The sequence below is a fragment of the Apteryx mantelli genome, chromosome 5 (assembly GCF_036417845.1).
Source record: "Apteryx mantelli isolate bAptMan1 chromosome 5, bAptMan1.hap1, whole genome shotgun sequence".
In the NCBI taxonomy this organism is placed as follows: domain Eukaryota; kingdom Metazoa; phylum Chordata; class Aves; order Apterygiformes; family Apterygidae; genus Apteryx; species Apteryx mantelli.
In genome coordinates, this window is record NC_089982.1 from 6,670,130 (window position 1) to 6,686,718 (window position 16,589).

At 39.4% G+C, this 16,589-nt stretch overlaps 1 protein-coding gene across 3 annotated transcripts in view; it reads left to right on the forward strand.

Moving 5' to 3' along the window:
* The window catches only part of WDFY3 (WD repeat and FYVE domain containing 3), a 197,966-nt gene that overhangs the window by 128,202 nt on the left and 53,175 nt on the right, over positions 1-16,589 (forward strand). For all 3 annotated transcript variants that reach the window (XM_067297390.1, XM_067297391.1, XM_067297392.1), the window contains 9 exons: positions 2,917-3,077; positions 3,805-3,916; positions 4,320-4,510; positions 6,571-6,723; positions 9,156-9,229; positions 9,332-9,493; positions 10,916-11,010; positions 12,833-12,953; positions 14,069-14,286. In XM_067297390.1, coding sequence (XP_067153491.1) covers positions 2,917-3,077; positions 3,805-3,916; positions 4,320-4,510; positions 6,571-6,723; positions 9,156-9,229; positions 9,332-9,493; positions 10,916-11,010; positions 12,833-12,953; positions 14,069-14,286 — 1,287 coding nt within the window. The remainder of the gene's footprint in view (positions 1-2,916; positions 3,078-3,804; positions 3,917-4,319; positions 4,511-6,570; positions 6,724-9,155; positions 9,230-9,331; positions 9,494-10,915; positions 11,011-12,832; positions 12,954-14,068; positions 14,287-16,589) is intronic.

A 16,589-nucleotide genomic window follows, 5' to 3' on the forward strand; every position in this document is an offset into this window, starting at 1 on the left:
GTTTGAAATAGAAGAAGATGCAACTTGAAAGGTTTGGAATGATCTTTGTTAGGAATGTGTTGCCACAGCTCTGTCTTTAAACTATTCAAACAATGGATTCTTCATTAGCTTGGATAAGATGAGCTGTCGCTAGGCAAGATATTCCTCTTCTGCAGTGCTCCCTGTCTTTCTGTGCAGTTAGATTCCCTCCTCACTAACATCAACATACCGCCAGATGATATTCATTACTTTATCTGGCTATCAGAGGACTTTCAAGTGAAAAATAAATTAAAAAAAAAAAAAAAGGTGGAAAATACCAAGTCTGTATGTCCTTGTGTGTGTGTTTTCTTGTGAGGACATAACACTTTCCAGCTCTTCCTGAGAGAAACTGTTGCCCTCTCAAGAAAGGAGGCAGTGAGTGAAGAGTGAAACAAATGTATGTGTAGGGAGTGCACAGAATCTTGCCTTTCACACCAGATGCTTTTCTTAGAGCTGAGGCAGAAAAAAACACAAATGTAGATGGTCAAGGCTGTAAAAGATCAAAGTATCGTGAAGAGCAAGTTAGTTCTCCTTGGAGCTCTTGAGCCAGGAGCTTTAGGCAATTGAATTTTTTCGTGTACAGATCTCTGTCACATACTTGCTTTTCTGACAGCTAGTCAAACTTAGCAAGCAACTCTAGATTTCAGTATCCGCTAGTTAATGGTAATTTCCCCTGGAATGGACTTTGCCTCCTCCTGTTTCTATGTTATGTCCTAAAGAAACTGGCTCTGCACAAAGATTTATTACAAAATTAGCCAAAGCAAATTCCATGAATGGATTTGTTAATTCAGTTCTGAGAAGTAAAAATCTTCCTGCCTTTATGCTAAGACCATGCTCACCAGGAAGCCCATAATAACTTGTAATAAGAATTCTTCATTTCCTAACATGTTAAGCTTTCCCAGTGTGGCAGCGTATTACACCTATTCAAGCTTTTTTTCCTTTCATTGTATTTTAGGAGTAGTCTGCTACAGAAAAAAGGATGTGCTTCTATTTGGGGCTAAGCTTCTGTTCACATAACGTTCACCATACCAAACCTCAAGGGGTTTGATAGAGGGTACTGTGTTAGGATCCTTGTCTTTGCCTTTTATCTTAGCCTCTCTACCCAAAAGGTTTGCTTTTCCTTAATGTAATGATAATTTGTGGGAATTCTGGAGAGGAGAAGAGCCCCTGCAATCCTCCACTGTTGCCCTTTCAAAGGGAACTGTAACTGACTTCTTCCAGAAAGTTTGTCCCTTTTTTCAGTAAGCCAGGTGGCTGTCTTCTGCGAATTTTTCCTGTGTTATAAACCACAAAGTGAAAAATTTGATACGCTTTAGGTCTTGGAAGACCCCTCAAAGACCAGTTAGTTCAGGGAAATGGATTCACAAAATCACAGGATGGTTGAGGTTGGAAGGGACCTCTGGAGACCGTCTAAGTCCAACCCCCTGCTCAAGCAGGGTCACCTAGAGCACATTGCACAGGATTGCATCCAGGCGGGTTTTGAATATCTCCAGAGAAGGAGACTCCACAACCTCTCTGGGCAACCTGTTCCAGTGCTCTGTCACCCTCACAGTGAAGAAGTTTTTCCTCATGTTCAGATGGAGCTTCCTGTGTTTCAGTTTGTGCCCGTTACCTCTCATCCTGTTGCTGGGCACCACTGAAAATAGTCTGGCCCCATCCTCTTGACACCTTGTCTTTACATATTTGTATACATTGATAAGATCCCCCCTCAGCCTTCTCTTCTCCAGGCTAAACAGTCCCAGCTCTCTCAGCCTTTCCTCATAAGAGAGATGCTCCAGTCCCCTCATCATCTCCATAGTCCTCCGCTGGACTCTCTCCGATAGCTCCATGTCTCTCTTGTACTGGGGAGCCCAGAATTGGACACAGTACTCCAGATGGGGCCTCACCAGGGCTGAACAGAGGGGAGACCTCTTTTATCCATTTGCTGGAATGGAGGAATGTTCCCAGGGCATTCACGTGAGCAGAGGATCAAATGAGGATTTCATTTATGAGGAAATGTTGAGACATCAGAAATTCTCTGTCAAGTGAGACTTAAGCCCTCGTTCAACACATTAGTTAGACGCCTTAGCTTCTCATTTATTTCAGCATGAGGAGCCTTGACGCTTTTTTGCTTTCTAAATTCGTTGAATGTATTTCACCAGAGTTGAAGATACCCGTTGACCTGGAAAGATGATGTGGAAGCAAATCTGCTTGCTAAGCTTTCAGGTGCTGAGTTTTGCACTCTTCCTCTGAGCATTGTAGACAACTGTCTGTCATAGTGTTTGCAATGCTTCTGAAGAAGCACTTCGGGAGCAGTTGATGGAAAAAGTTAGATTTGACTATATATCCTCTTCATTGAATGAGGACCAGAAGGCGCTGACCTTCTTGCATCTCTTGTACCATTCTTTAAGGTGGTTTTATTAGCAAGCCATTATATAAAGCCTAACATATGTGTTACCACAGACCAAGTTGCAGATGGACAAATTACTTTTCTATTTATTGGCTAATCTGTTTGCCCTCCTTCGGATGAAAAGGGAAGGGAACAGCCTCCAGGCTAGACACAAATTGAGAAACTTTTCTTGCAAAAATCCAGATGAGGAAGAACAACATCTTATACTGCATGGCCAAGCCACAGGTTACTAGTTGCCATTAGGGGTGAATATAGTCGAGCTTTTAAAAAGAAAGTGTGTCATATGCTGCCTTTTTATTTTAACTAGTATATTTGTTGCATAAGTTGTGTGCCATCAAGTTGTGCATGGGTAAGGTGAGCAAATACACAAAGGCGATATCAAATCTCAGCTATCTGTAAAAGCTTTCTTCTGCCACTATTCTGCAGTATAATTTACTTAATGTGTTACTCTTAAAACTGACCACAAAAACACTACTACTTTTGAAATGAGCTTTTTTTGTGTACTTAAGGCAAGGATTCTAAGTCGGAAGGAGTCAACCCATCTCCAGTATCTTTAGTACCAGAAGAGAAGGTCTCTTTTGGTCTCTATGCACTCTCAGTTTCTTCATTCACAGTGGCAAAAATAAGAAAAGTTTACAACAAGTTGGATAGTAAAGCCATAGCGAAACAGGTATGTTTGAAAATAAGTTTGTTAGTGTGTAATACCTGTTAGTATGAAATCAGTCATTTAACTTTCAAGTATTTCTTTCTTTTGTTCCTTTCTTTTAACTATTTTCAAGGGATTTTGCTCAAAGGAATGTTGTGTTATAATAAGAATAAAGTGCTTACCAGAAATATTGCCCATAATTATTTTCCTGTTTTTTTAAGTGTTTATTTGAGGGAGTTTGTGCTCATAGATTTTATTCCTATTTTTAAAATTAGCGAAAGCTTTATATTTTATCCCCTTTTGGAAGTATTTTGGCTATTTAATATAGATAACAGTTGTTAATTCTATAGAATAAGTTAAGATCATATTGTTGAGCAACATCATATATGCTATTGTAGGTGAACAAAGCTGATCAGTTAGTCCTCTTTTCAGATTGAAAAGCTGAATATTAATTTACATTTTTTCTTCAAATTACATTAAAAGTCAAATGAATTATTTGTATAAAGGACCATCAGTTGTCTTTTTTTTTTTTAAGTTAGTTTGATTAATCAGTTTTAAACTTTGGAAACTGAAGATTTCTCTTTTCTCTAGAGGATGTCTTAATGACTTCTAGGGTAATTCAGTTTTTTCTTATGTTTCTCATTCTTTATCACAGGAGAAAAATATGCAGGTTGTTATGTTCAGGCTTATTAAAACAAAAAAAATTCTTCCTGTCAGCCTCCTTTTTCCTTGTTTTCCTTGTTTTGTTCAGCTGGCAATTTCTTCTCATGAAAATGCCACACCTGTGAAGTTGCTACATAACTCAGCAGGGCATCTGAATGGACCAGCACGCACTATTGGTGCAGCTTTGATAGGATATTTGGGTGAGTGATTGATAATTAGTAAGTTTAAGCATTGTTAATCAACAGTATATAAGAACTGAGATCTAGAAGATAAATTTAACAATGTACCACACATACAATAATCATGTACATAATCTATTTTATGTTTATTGACATACAGTCTCTGTCTTTTTATTGATACAGGATACCTGTTTTGGTTTAATGAGGACCATTATAAAAATATACTTAAGTGACTTTCAGTTAACTCATGAACTATTTTACAATGCAACATTTCCTTCTCCTGAGGTTATCATAATTCATCTAGTGATATTCTCTTAATAAATAAAGCAGTGCTGGAATGTGGGTTACTTGGATTCAATCTTCATGATTTTGTACAAGAAAAAGAATTGGTTTTAATTAGTTTATTTTCACTACGTATGCACAGGAGTAAGAACATTTGTCCCCAAGCCTGTTGCCACTACACTGCAGTACATAGGTGGAGCTGCTGCTATTTTGGGGCTTGTAGCCATGGCATCAGATGTAGAAGGATTGTATGCAGCTGTGAAGGCCTTGGTCTGTGTGGTAAAGAGCAATCCACTAGCCAGCAAAGAAATGGAAAGAATCAGAGGTTATCAGGTATGTTAAAAAACAAACAAACAAACAAACAAAAAAAGTCTTAAAACAGACCTGGTAGATTGAATTTCACTATCTATCCTTTTAACTTCCAAGAGAATTGTTTTTTGTGTCATGGTAACGCAAATGTCTGTTCTAAGTTTATTGTGCTCTTGGCTAAATAACGTAAACACAATGTTTAGGATGGCCTTTAAAAGAGAGAATGGAAAGTTTTTCTAAGCAGTTGCACTCATTTAGCTGCTCTGCTGAAACTGTCACTTCATTAATAACAAGAAAGAGCACTAATATGGCACACAGGTGGATTCTTTCTCCATTAATGTTACACCTGCAAGCCCAGGGGCTCCTGTCTCAGTTGTCTGCCAGCGATAGAGGAGGATATGGACACATGAAGAAAAACACACAAGCAGACTACTAGAATCATTATTTTGAGGAGTCTGGTCTTTATAATTAGTGACGCTGTTCACTTTCAAGCTTAAGTCTTTGTGATTCTTCTTTGGGCATGGGGAAAGCGTAGTGAGTTATGCCAAAGGATCGGCTGACTGAACTGAAAAGATCCTCCTGTGACCAGTGAATTTTATATTCCCATGAAGACAGCTTTACTGAAACTAAAAACTCAGTCTGTGGTTTGGGCAACATATTTACAAACCATTTTATGCTGCCTGCTGGTATGTTTTTGCAAAAACCTTTCATCCCATGCAGCCTGTTCTAGACATTGGCGTGTTTTGACCAAACAGATCTAGATAGTGTCTTCCTTGCACTATAAGCAGCCAGTGGGTCATCTTATTTTCTGCCTCGGCAAACAACATGTTTTGGGAGAGTTTCCCAAAATCTGCATTTCTTTAATAATGTTTCAGAGAAAATGGTGAAGTTGAGAGCTTGAAGAGTTTCTACCAGAAGACAAGAAATAGCAATTGTAAATCTGCCAATTTGTTCTTTCCCAACCCAAGTTACAAGAAGTTAGAGCAGAAATGAGGACACAAAGGATGGCATCCACAGTCATGCCTAGAGTAATACAGAGTAGTGAGGGTCTGAAATTTGTTCTGTTTTGTTTTTCTAGAGTATAAGTCAATGGGAGAGAAGTAAAAGGGGCTGTGAGGGGTAGAAGAGTACATACAGAGATGCCATAATGGATTGGAGGATACCTTGGGGTTATGATGATCAAGAGCTGGGAATTGATTGGGTTTGGTTTATCAGGAACAGACTGGAAGGGATGTAGATTAGGTAGCAAGGACGATTAGCAATGAAAGCCTCAGATACCATCTTTATTGTTGTATGGTGTGAAACTGTGTTACATCAGTTCCAAGGTTAAAGTCCATAAAACTGGCTGTTGTGGAGGATGGAATTTTTTGCCTGCAATGAATTTATTTTGGCTTTGATGGACAGAATGATCATCTTCACAAACCACATTTAATCACTTAAGACACCTTACTGCCACCGACATGCCATCTCCAAAAAGGCTAGCCAGAGACCTGTAGAAGTCGAGCCTTTGCAGATTTATGTAGCGAAGGATACTTTTCTTCACTTGTATGTGCAGCCCTAAAGGGGCAAAGACAGGTCTATGCAAGTCTGCCGTATCCACGCTTGTCCAGGAGCACAGCTATGTGGGAATGGGTTGTGTGCTGTCTTAAATGGTGAGTAACAGCCAGGGGGCTGAGAAGCTTAGGTGTGTGTAACCGAGGGCTGGTTAACAGTGGACAGGTATCTCTTCAAGCCTTTTGTAACCTTTGGTGTATTAATCTTGAGTGTCAGTTTTTAATCTGAAAGTGGGTTTGTGTATAGATAGTCAAGGGCTAGATGCTGTCTGCAATGTAGAACAGCAGGTATTTTCTGAGCTGGAGGGTATCCTTCCAGCTCTGTGCGTGGCCTTTTTCTAATCAACCTTAATGCCGTTTTCAAGCTTTTTTGTCAAAAGAATCAAGTTTCAGAGGCACTTTATGGGTCTTCTCAAAAATTATCTGATGTTTTAAGGGATGCAGGCATTTCATCCATGCTTTTATTTTGCTTAGATAACATTGGCTGCATTTTCATAGGCTACTAATTTCTTATCTGTTTACTTGTTCAAGTTACTGGCAATGCTGTTAAAGAAGAAACGTTCCCTTCTGAACAGTCACATCCTCCATCTGACCTTTTCCTTGGTGGGAACTGTCGATAGCGGGCACGAGACCTCCATTATTCCAAATTCTACTGCCTTCCAGGATCTGCTCTGTGATTTTGAAGTATGTAAAGCTGCACAAAAAGCCAATGATATTGGGTAGTGAATGATTCAGTTGCTAATAGCATACCTTAAAAACTGAATGACAACAAATTAGGTTGTTATCCTGAGAACGTAGTATTTTTCTATGTGGTACAGTAAAGTAGCTCCTCACGAAGATTGCTGGTAACTTTTCCTGCTACAGTGGCTTTTATCACTGTAGAAATAATTAATAGTACCAAAGATGTACCTACTTCTTGTTTAGAAGATATGTTTTGTAGTTTTCTGTTCCGCAGTTTCATTTAACCCATGTGTTCTATTGCAATAAATATATTGAGGCACAAAAGATGTGTTGAAAATGACAGTAGGAGGAGAACTTTCAACACAGCAAGTTGGAATCATTTCTTCATGCATCTCCTGCAAAGTCAGTAGAAAGGCAGTTAAAATTCTGCTTGCGCAACCTATGAAATAATTGAGTGTTGTCATTGTAAACTGAGGAAAGTAGAGAAATTCAGAATAGTATGCTAATATAATACAGGCTGAAATGCAGTGTTATGTAATCCATAGAACTGGTCGTGTACTGTTTGTCCCTTTTGTATTGCCCGTGTCTAACACGGACTGAATAAAACTATTCTGATTCTCATGTGCTTTTTATAAAAAAATCCAGCTACCAGATACTGACTTAATAGTATATTCCCCTCTTGTTCAAATCACTTTAAGACAGAGAATTACCCATTTTCTGGTTTTAGATGTCCATTTGGGTATTTAAAAGCATTCCTGGAGACTATATTTAATGACCCTGAATATGAAAAGACTGCTGCCACTTCATATAGCCTTTCTTTTAACAAAACCACATGGCCTTGTTAACTTCTTTGGGAGCTTAAAGGTCCTTAAAGCTCCACCCCCCCCCCAAAAAAAAAAAAATTGTCAAGATCGATAGTACACTGCAATTATGGCACAAAGAAACTGAAAATGAAAAGAATTAATTCTGACTTGTGCAGAAGGAATTTGTTACCCAACTAAGTTTCCTCTTTTTTGATATGTAATACTGAAACTAGAAATAAAATAGTGAAAAGTTCAGTCTGTGCTATGTCTAAATGTTAATTTCTCAGTATAACAAAGCTAGTTGTTGTTTTCTAACAAACATTTTTTTATTAAAATAATACTGACTTTGTGTTCACAAAATTAAACGTAGACCTGATGGAAGTTATTACCTCTATTTGTGGTGTAGAGGTCTTAAGCTAGATGAACTGTTGAGCAAAGAGAAGGGTGTTAATCACAGCCACAACTCCTTTCACAGACAGCAAGATCTTCACCAAGTCATGAGTAATTTGTTGAAGATTCCTCTTTTTTCCGTAAAGGAACCAGCTGAGAAATTTCATCAAGGTTATGTATTCAGTCAGACAGCTATTACCATATGAAAGATCCAATTTCAAATTGTTTAGTTCAGGGTTTTTTTTTTCTTCTTTTTTTTCCCTGAAGACAGAGAACAACTGCAGAATGAATAAGCTTAAGGTACTAAAAATAAGTGAAACTAATAGGTTTGTGAGTCATTAAGGAGAAATTTTCAAAAAGCCTTAGAAAGTCACTCTTTCTGTGTTTTTTTAGTAGTATCTCTTCAGAAATCAGTGACCCAAACATTTCTTTTACATTAGATAACTTAGATGTTCTTATTCTTATGCTAAACAGGGAAGATGAAAGATTTGTTCTGATCATTTTAAATTAGAAGATTAGAAAAGAATCAAAAGCAAGAAAACTTTTGTTTAAGCCAATTTTATACCCTAGAACTCAAATATTCATTATGCTTTGTTCAAAAGCCAGTCAATTTTAAGATTGACAGCCATAACTTTGAACTTTCTGGCTTTTATATGTTTTATTCCTTCTATTGATTGAACAATTGATTTATTGTAGGGGATCTAAATCATTTAAAACTCTGTGCAGGAAATGCTGGGTAAAGATAAAAACAATTATCGTTGAAGACCTTGAGTTCAATCTTGGCAGAAGGTATTAAGTTAATTTTGCAAATAGAAAATCTTCGCTTCAGCCAAACAAGCTTGATTCCGCATCTCATTTCAACACTGTAAACCCAAATCACTCCTTTGGAATCAGTGGTGTTCAACCACCTATCTTTATCTTAAAACAACAAAAAAAGTCCAGATGGTGCAAAATTTTTTTTCAGTTACTCTAAGTTATCCTCATGATATGCTTACAGAGAATATCTTTGGTACCACTATGTGTTTCTTGAGTCTCTGCGTGCATATTTAATATTTATCTGAAATTGAAGAACGATTGAGAACCTTGAAATGAGCTTCGAGCGCAGTGGACAGGTGATGTGGATGAACAGCTTCAATCTCTTCAAGCCTTTTGTAACCTTTGGCGTATTAATCTTGAGTGTCAGTTTTTAATCTGAAAGTGGGTTTGTGTATAGAACATACCATTGTTTGCTCTGTATTTCAGGTCTGGCTTCATGCACCCTATGAGCTTCATCTGTCGCTATTTGAGCACTTCATTGAACTTCTCACAGAGTCCAGGTACTAGTTGATGCCAACCTAGTAATGAGACTTATAGAATAAGGTAATATGTAGAGGGTGCTCCATGTTTCAATTGTCTCCTCTGTTTATTCTTTCTTTCAGTGAAGCAGCGAAGAATGCTAAATTAATGAGGGAATTCCAACTCATCCCAAGACTACTTTTGACTCTTCGAGATATGTCTCTGTCCCAGCCCACTATTGCTGCGATTAGTAATGTGCTGAGCTTTTTGCTTCAAGGCTTCCCTAGCAGCTATGACTTGCTCAGGTAGCCCACGTTTATGTTAATTCTGGCTTTTGTGTTTCTAGTATGTTCATGATATTGCATAAAGATGCTTATGGTAATCCTGTTGTGGAGTAATTAACATGAAACACCCATGTACAGAATTTCTTCCTGTAATAAATAACTGAGCTAGATGTAGTCAATACTGATATTAATGCCTGGATTTGCATATTAAATTCAATTTATGTCTAAACAGGTGTGACTGGTTAGTCATACCATGGTTGGTAAACTGGCTTAGTATTTTCCAGGCCAATAGCAATGGGGCTATATTCCATCTTCACTGCTAATGTGAAACACTGAGCACTTTTCTGAAATACCATTGAACATTCGGCTTAAAATTGGGGGTAATGATACATCCTGTTCAAATGCAGCTTTGATTACTCTCTTGCCCAAAAGGTTTATTTCAAGAACTCTTCTAAATAATCACTGTGTAGAAAAATATTTAAGGCTGTCAAATATAGTACTGTTAATTATGACTGATGCGAGTTGCAATTAATAATGTAACTTTCGTATACAACAGTATTTGAAATGCTTTTAAATGAGTTAACTTCCTTGATAACTTAATATTTTCTTCTCCTATTTCATTATAATGGAAATGAGTAGAATATTTTAGTGCTTAGGTGTTCTTTTTATATGAGCAGGCATGTTTTTAGCCTCTCACTTTAAGTACAATTAAAGGTATCAGAAGCATCAAACCAAACTTCTTACCTGTCTTTGTTTTAATTATGCAGGACAAAAATTATTCAAGAAAAAATAGTATAGATTTTAAGCTTAATTTATTGTGGAAAAAACTGTAGCATGCTTATCCAAGCGTTCCAAGGTACCTTTGTTTTCTCCTTCCTGGAAACAAAAATGAAAAATACTGCATAACTTTGGAAAAGATAGACTAGCTAGGGACCTTTCAGGTTAGTTCCAGAGGAATGGGCAATAAATTTCATCTCCTTTCTTGGGGCAGCATCCTGTTTTTGAAAACAGTGGCCTTGTTGCTGTAGCATCTCAAGCTATAGGCATAAACTTTATATCAGATTAGAGTAATATTGTCAATGTTTCTTGATGTAATATTTGTTCATGTGTGATGGTTTGGGAATGATTTTTTTTTTTTCCCTTCTTTAACTGGTGTTCCTTTTACTAGGACTTGGAGGTGTCTCCCAGTTCCCTTCTTGAATCCTAGCATGTTAAGGATCCCTTACTTCCAGACTTGTCTGCTAACAGTCCAGTTTGTATATTAATTTGTTTTTTTTGTCTAGTAATTTCACTTGGAGGCCGTTTCCCTTGACCTTCAGATGTGAGAAAGTTGACATTTTAGGGTACCGGCCTCTCCTTAGTCGTTATATTAAAAGTGAGTTATTGATTGGTGTGACAGATGCACTCTCATCTGTGCATGATGTTTTTTCTGTATCTGTCAAGGTTTGGACAGTTCATCTCTTCCACTTTGCCTACATTTGCGGTCTGTGAGAAGTTTGTAGTCATGGAAATAAGCAATGAAGAAAAACTTGACAGTGGTAAGTGATTGCATGACTTAGGAGCAGGAGAAGTGAAATAATTTGAGATGCCTTCTGTGCTTAAATGCTTAAAGTGCAGAAGCAGTATTGTTAACAGTGTTATAATTTTGTTATAACCTGACTGTGGGTTAGGTCTGGTACTTCAGTTTTCAGTACTGTGTGCTAAGCAGTACAAAAGTAATCTTCTCTTGTTTTGTTTTCCTTCATTTAACACTGTGTGTTTTGTTTTGCTTCCTCCACTCGCTCCTTCAAATCAGTTGTGCATCTCTGCTTTATGGAGAGAGAACAGGAAAAAAGATGGATGGCGAGGTACATCTAACCTCCAGGTGTGGAGGAACTGAAGGAATTAACTAGTCTAGGCTGTTTGTTTTCAGACAATAAAAAGTTTCTTTGCTCTCCTTCAAGAGTACTTAAATTTTAAGTATTTAGAGAATATTTCTACCCTTGTTTTCTAAAGAAAAAAGGTTTATGCAATTGTGTTCTCTATTCATCGGTCTCCCCCAATAATAAATTTTTAGCCCACTGGCAGATTTCAATCAAATAACTAGAATTGGGTGCCAAAGGACACCATGTTTCTACATGTCTTGTGAATATACTGGTACCCTGGGAGAGGGTTGAAAAGGAAAAAGCTGTGAGTGAGCTTCAGTTAGCACTTTTAGTCCAGGCTTCTAAAGAACAAGGCTTAGGCAGTCTGTTCAGTCATCATTATCCCCAGTGCCTCTCCTGTTGCTTCTGAACACTTTAGCTAATTGCAGTCCCAAAGATGATTAAATTCCAGCTCTCCTGGTGCAAAACGGTGAGTAGTGAATTGGTGTTCCTGCTAAGGACAAGGCAAAACTCGGTCACTGCATACTCTTGGCAGCAGCTGCAAGCTGTTTCTCCAGACTAACCAAAGCCTGTTCTGCTTTTTTGCCTACATGAGCCATTGGAGGAACATGGGGAGAAATTCAGACTGTGGCAGGAATGCAGAGGGAAGTTTGGGGCAAAGGACTCAAGATTTTTAGGTTACCGAGCTTCCTGAGTTTCACTGTGTTTTTGCCATAGAAGATGTCTTGTTTTCCTATCTGTGACTTCTCTACAGGACTCTGGGCCAGGATGCATCTATTTAACTGCCTTCCTTTTTGCAAATCTCCTCTCAAGTTGTGATTTTTGTTTTTTAATAATATGAAAACCTGGTCCTCCTCTGAAGGAGTACCTTGTGTAGAATACAGTGCAATAGGAAGAATTCACAGAGCAACTGTAAAGTGACCCTTGCGATGCATGTGTTGGCTTGCTACTTTCTTTGCAGTTTTCTAGTAAATGTGCTCTTTGGCTGAGGATGAGTTTGGGAAATCTGTCTGAAAGAAAGGGAAATAAATTTTACGCCCCATTTCTTACATGGGGAGGGGATGGGGAGATGTTGGTTTTATTTCTTGTTTTTTTTCTCCAGATTGCATAATATAGAATGTTTATCCAAATACAGTGTATTTTGGTTTTATGGCTCTGCCTTCCAGAAGTGGCTGGCTTAATTAATTTAGACTGCCTTTGTTTTAGATTGTTATCTGAGAAGTTGTGATTTCCTTCTGTCCGTCCTTCAAACCGACCAAATGCTGTGTGATGAAGTGGGGCACCAAGCCTCAGCCAATACAGTGCATTCTTCAGCACTGTATACGAGGTCAAGTGTAGTGGCATGCCTATACTTTAGCACGGCTTTCTGCTAACTTGAGTGGGAGAAGACTGTGTTTTCTGATGTATGGAATTTATGAATAGACTTTAAAATGTCCAAGTCCTAAAAGGCTGATTTTTCTTTTCTTCTTTTTTTTTGGGGGGGTGCTTTATTTAGGAACAGAGGATGATTTTGGAGGACTTGTTTCTGCTAATCTTATTCTACTGCGGAACAGGCTATTGGATATCCTTCTGAAACTTCTGTATACATCTAAAGAAAAGACAACTGTTAATTTGCAGTAAGTTTAAGAAAAAAAAATCTTCAGATAGAGGAAGAAGATATGATTTTTAATTTGAAGGGGGAGAATTATACTGGCCCAACTCTATTTGCTAGCTATATTATATAATTCTATAGGAACTCTTGAACCTATTTACACAGGTATTGCTGAATTAGCTTTGGGTATGCCAGTAGAAATCAAGTGCATGATACCTCAGTTGTACACTCCCAATTCTGGTAGTGAAAAGAATAGTACTGAGGAGATGCATGTATAAGTAATACATATTTTTAATGCATTAACTGATTTTGTTTCAAATCTTTCAAAAACAGCTGGACAAGTTTAAAAGCATGGTGACAGAATTAGCAGAAACTTATGTTTCAAGTTAGGAACAACACAAGTAAATAACAGCATACACTTTACAAGAGAGGAACATGTATTTTAGGTTTGGGAGATTACTTTCTTTATGTCAGTTTTCAAAACTTTGAGAGACAGCGGACCATGAGTGAGAAGGATGCAATAAGAAGAAGTTTAGGTGTCTGGCTACCTTGATTTTTAATTTTTTTCATCTGGAGAGCTAGATTTGGAATGCTCTGCTCTTCTCCCATACTTCTTTGTAATCTTTTATCAGAATTTCATACATGGCTTTAGAGAAAATACTATCTGTCAAAAAAGTAAACTTTTGCTGTTAGAGAAGTGGGATAGTCAAGTGATTTCATTTCAGTTAAAATCAAATAGTTTCAGTACTGTGAAAACTCTGTACCTGTGTGTGGCTCAACCAAAAGTATTTGGAAATTACAATTTATTGACAAACATTTCTAGTTCAGCAGTCCAGATTTCTTATCAAAAGCAGTAATTGGAGTAATCTCATGCCAATTCAAACAGTCCCAGTAGCTCATTCCTTTCCACTAAACAAATACTGATATCAGTGTATTGGTTCTGTTTAGAAAGACTTGCTGAGCAGCATTTCCTGTTATAAGGTACGCTTAGCTAAGACTTGAGTTTACTCTTGGATTGACCTGAATTTTCTACAATCCTCTTTAAGTTTGCCCTATAGTGGAGGACACGAATTTTTGCTATCCAGTAGGAGAAAAAATGCTATAATATGTGACTTTTTTTTTTCTCTTCTCTCTAATTAGGGCATGCGAAGAACTAGTCAAGACACTGGGTTTTGACTGGATTATGATGTTTATGGAAGAACACCTGCATTCCACCACCGTCACGGCAGCCATGAGAATTCTCGTGGTCCTGTTGAGTAATCAGTCCATCCTGATCAAATTTAAGGAAGGTCTCAGTGGTGGAGGCTGGCTTGATCAGACGGATTCTGTCTTGACCAATAAGATTGGTACTGTGCTAGGTATGACATCTCAGTGCTCATAGTTGAAGGGTGTATGTCGGGTTGCAGGGGTTATTTTAAGAAAACTGTGTGCTTCGTGCATCCTTTCTGTGATAGTGTTGTCTGTGCTGTGATCAGATGCCTCTGCATTTTGGTTTTCTTAAAATAAAGAATTAGTTTCTGTAAGCAAAAGGGAGTGGTTTTACAAAACTGCCCTTCAGCTGCCGTTATAGAGATTTCATCTGCATCATCTCTTCATCTGCACGAAGCCTGTGTAGCAAAACTGTAATCAGTTGTCTGTTTTCTTTATGGCAAGGTTAAGTATGTCCCATGGGCAAGCACATCTGAGCTAAATGAAAAGGCAACGTAGTTATATGCATGAGGTGGTACTGCACTTAAACTAATAAATATTCAGTAAAATTTATGAGATTATTTACTGCTATTAGTTACAGCATCATGCAATACTGGACCTGAGCTGCTTCATCTAGTCAGGTCTGGGCCAATTAGATTTATCAGTTTGGGGTTGCGCTACCTCAGGAATTTATTTGTCTGAAGTATCATCAGCCTTTCTTTTCTCTCCCTTGCTTGCTGTCTTGCTTGCTCTCCTGCTCTCTCTTGCTCTTTCTCATTAAAGTTTTTTTTTTTTTGTGAGTTCTTAAAGCCTGATTTATCCAGGTTATCAGCCCTTTCCATTACCCTGTGTAATCTAGAACTGACTGTGTTAGGGTTTAGTGCTACAGGACCCATTTTGAACATCTCCAAGCTGTCTGAAATAGTGGATATCAATTCTGTGCGGACAGGGATAATGTAGAAAAGTGGATGGTTTTATCTTGCCCATCCAGCTGTCTGAGTGTTAATGTGTAGTTTGTAATCTGTAGCTCATGCCAGCACTACAAGCAAAAATCTGGAGATAACCTGTGCTCAATGTATGTATGACACCAGAGAAGAGGGCTCCTGGGGTGTATGTACAGGAGAACACAGGGCTGGTTTAAGTTAGGGCGTTGTGCTGGTCAAAACATCAGCCTGACGGGAGCACCCAGTGCCCCTGCTCATGTGGATTTAAGAAAGAGCAGGAGATGCACGGGGATATGTGGCAGGAGACGCTCGAGGAGGCAGGCGGAGGCAGAGGCTGCTGAGGGACGCGGCTGGAGATGCCCTCCTGGAAAGCGGCACCCACGTGCCGGAGGGTTGCACCTCTGAGGGGACCACGACCTGCACCACTGAGGGACTGCAACACCCCCACAGCAGGGACACTGACCAGCCAGGAGGAGTAGCGCAGACCCAAGAAGAAGCAGGGAGCAACAGACAGAACTCATCATGCACACGGCCCCAACCTCCTGCACTGCCCATCTCCATCACCGAGGAATTGGGACAGACTGAGGGCAACCCACAGCAAAAACAAGGAAAGTTAAGAGTAGCAAGAGGGGAGGAGAGGTGTTTACTTAAGTGTTTGTTTTCTTTTCCTCAATACCTGAATCAATGGTTAGGAGTTTGTGTTAATTGGCAATACATTAAATTAAGTAAAAATTCCCCCAGTCGAGACTGTTTTGCCCAGGCCTGGTGTGGCTTGGGATGGGAATAATTGACTTTGAAACTCCAGAAGCAGCCTAGATTCTGGTATTAGGGGTTCGTGGTGTTGTGTCGTGGTGTAAGCAGTACACCCGTTGTATGTGGGGAGGTAGGTGGGAAATGGAGAGTCAGGGGGAACCCAGGAAGGCCCTCACCCGGTGTGAAGGTGAGTGGAAAAGATGGGCCGACACCTGCTCCAAGCCACTGGCCCCGTGACCCGGAGCTGGGGCCATCCCCACGTGCAGGACCCAAGGACCCCAGCCCAGGAGGTGCAGAGGGGCTGGGGCACCTGCAAAACGCCAGGAGCACAGGGTGCCGTGGGGTGCCCCAGGACTTGCCATGTGCTCCTGGTGGGGCTCCAGTGGGACCTGTGCCGTTTGTCACCACTGCAGAGGAGGCCCTTGGGGCCAGCTGCTGGAGGGATGTGCTGAGCAGTGCCTGATCCTGCAAACGAGAGACCCCCAGAGAAGCGCTGGGGAAAAGATGGTAACAGGCCACCGTTGCTTGGGCTGCTGGAGTGTGTTTGCAGGCAGAGGGGGTCATGCTCACAGCACGGCTCCATCCCACTGCTTCAGTAATTTCCAACTAACAGTGCTTCAGAGACCAGAAAATTGCTCAGAGGTTGAAAAGACTTCCCTGTAGGACTTAGCCTGAAAGTGGCTACAAGCGGGAGAGAAGGTGTGATCGGAAATCTGGAGAAAAAGAAATTCTCTAAGATTGCGAAAACAACAGAGGACTTCCATCTCTTTTCTGCA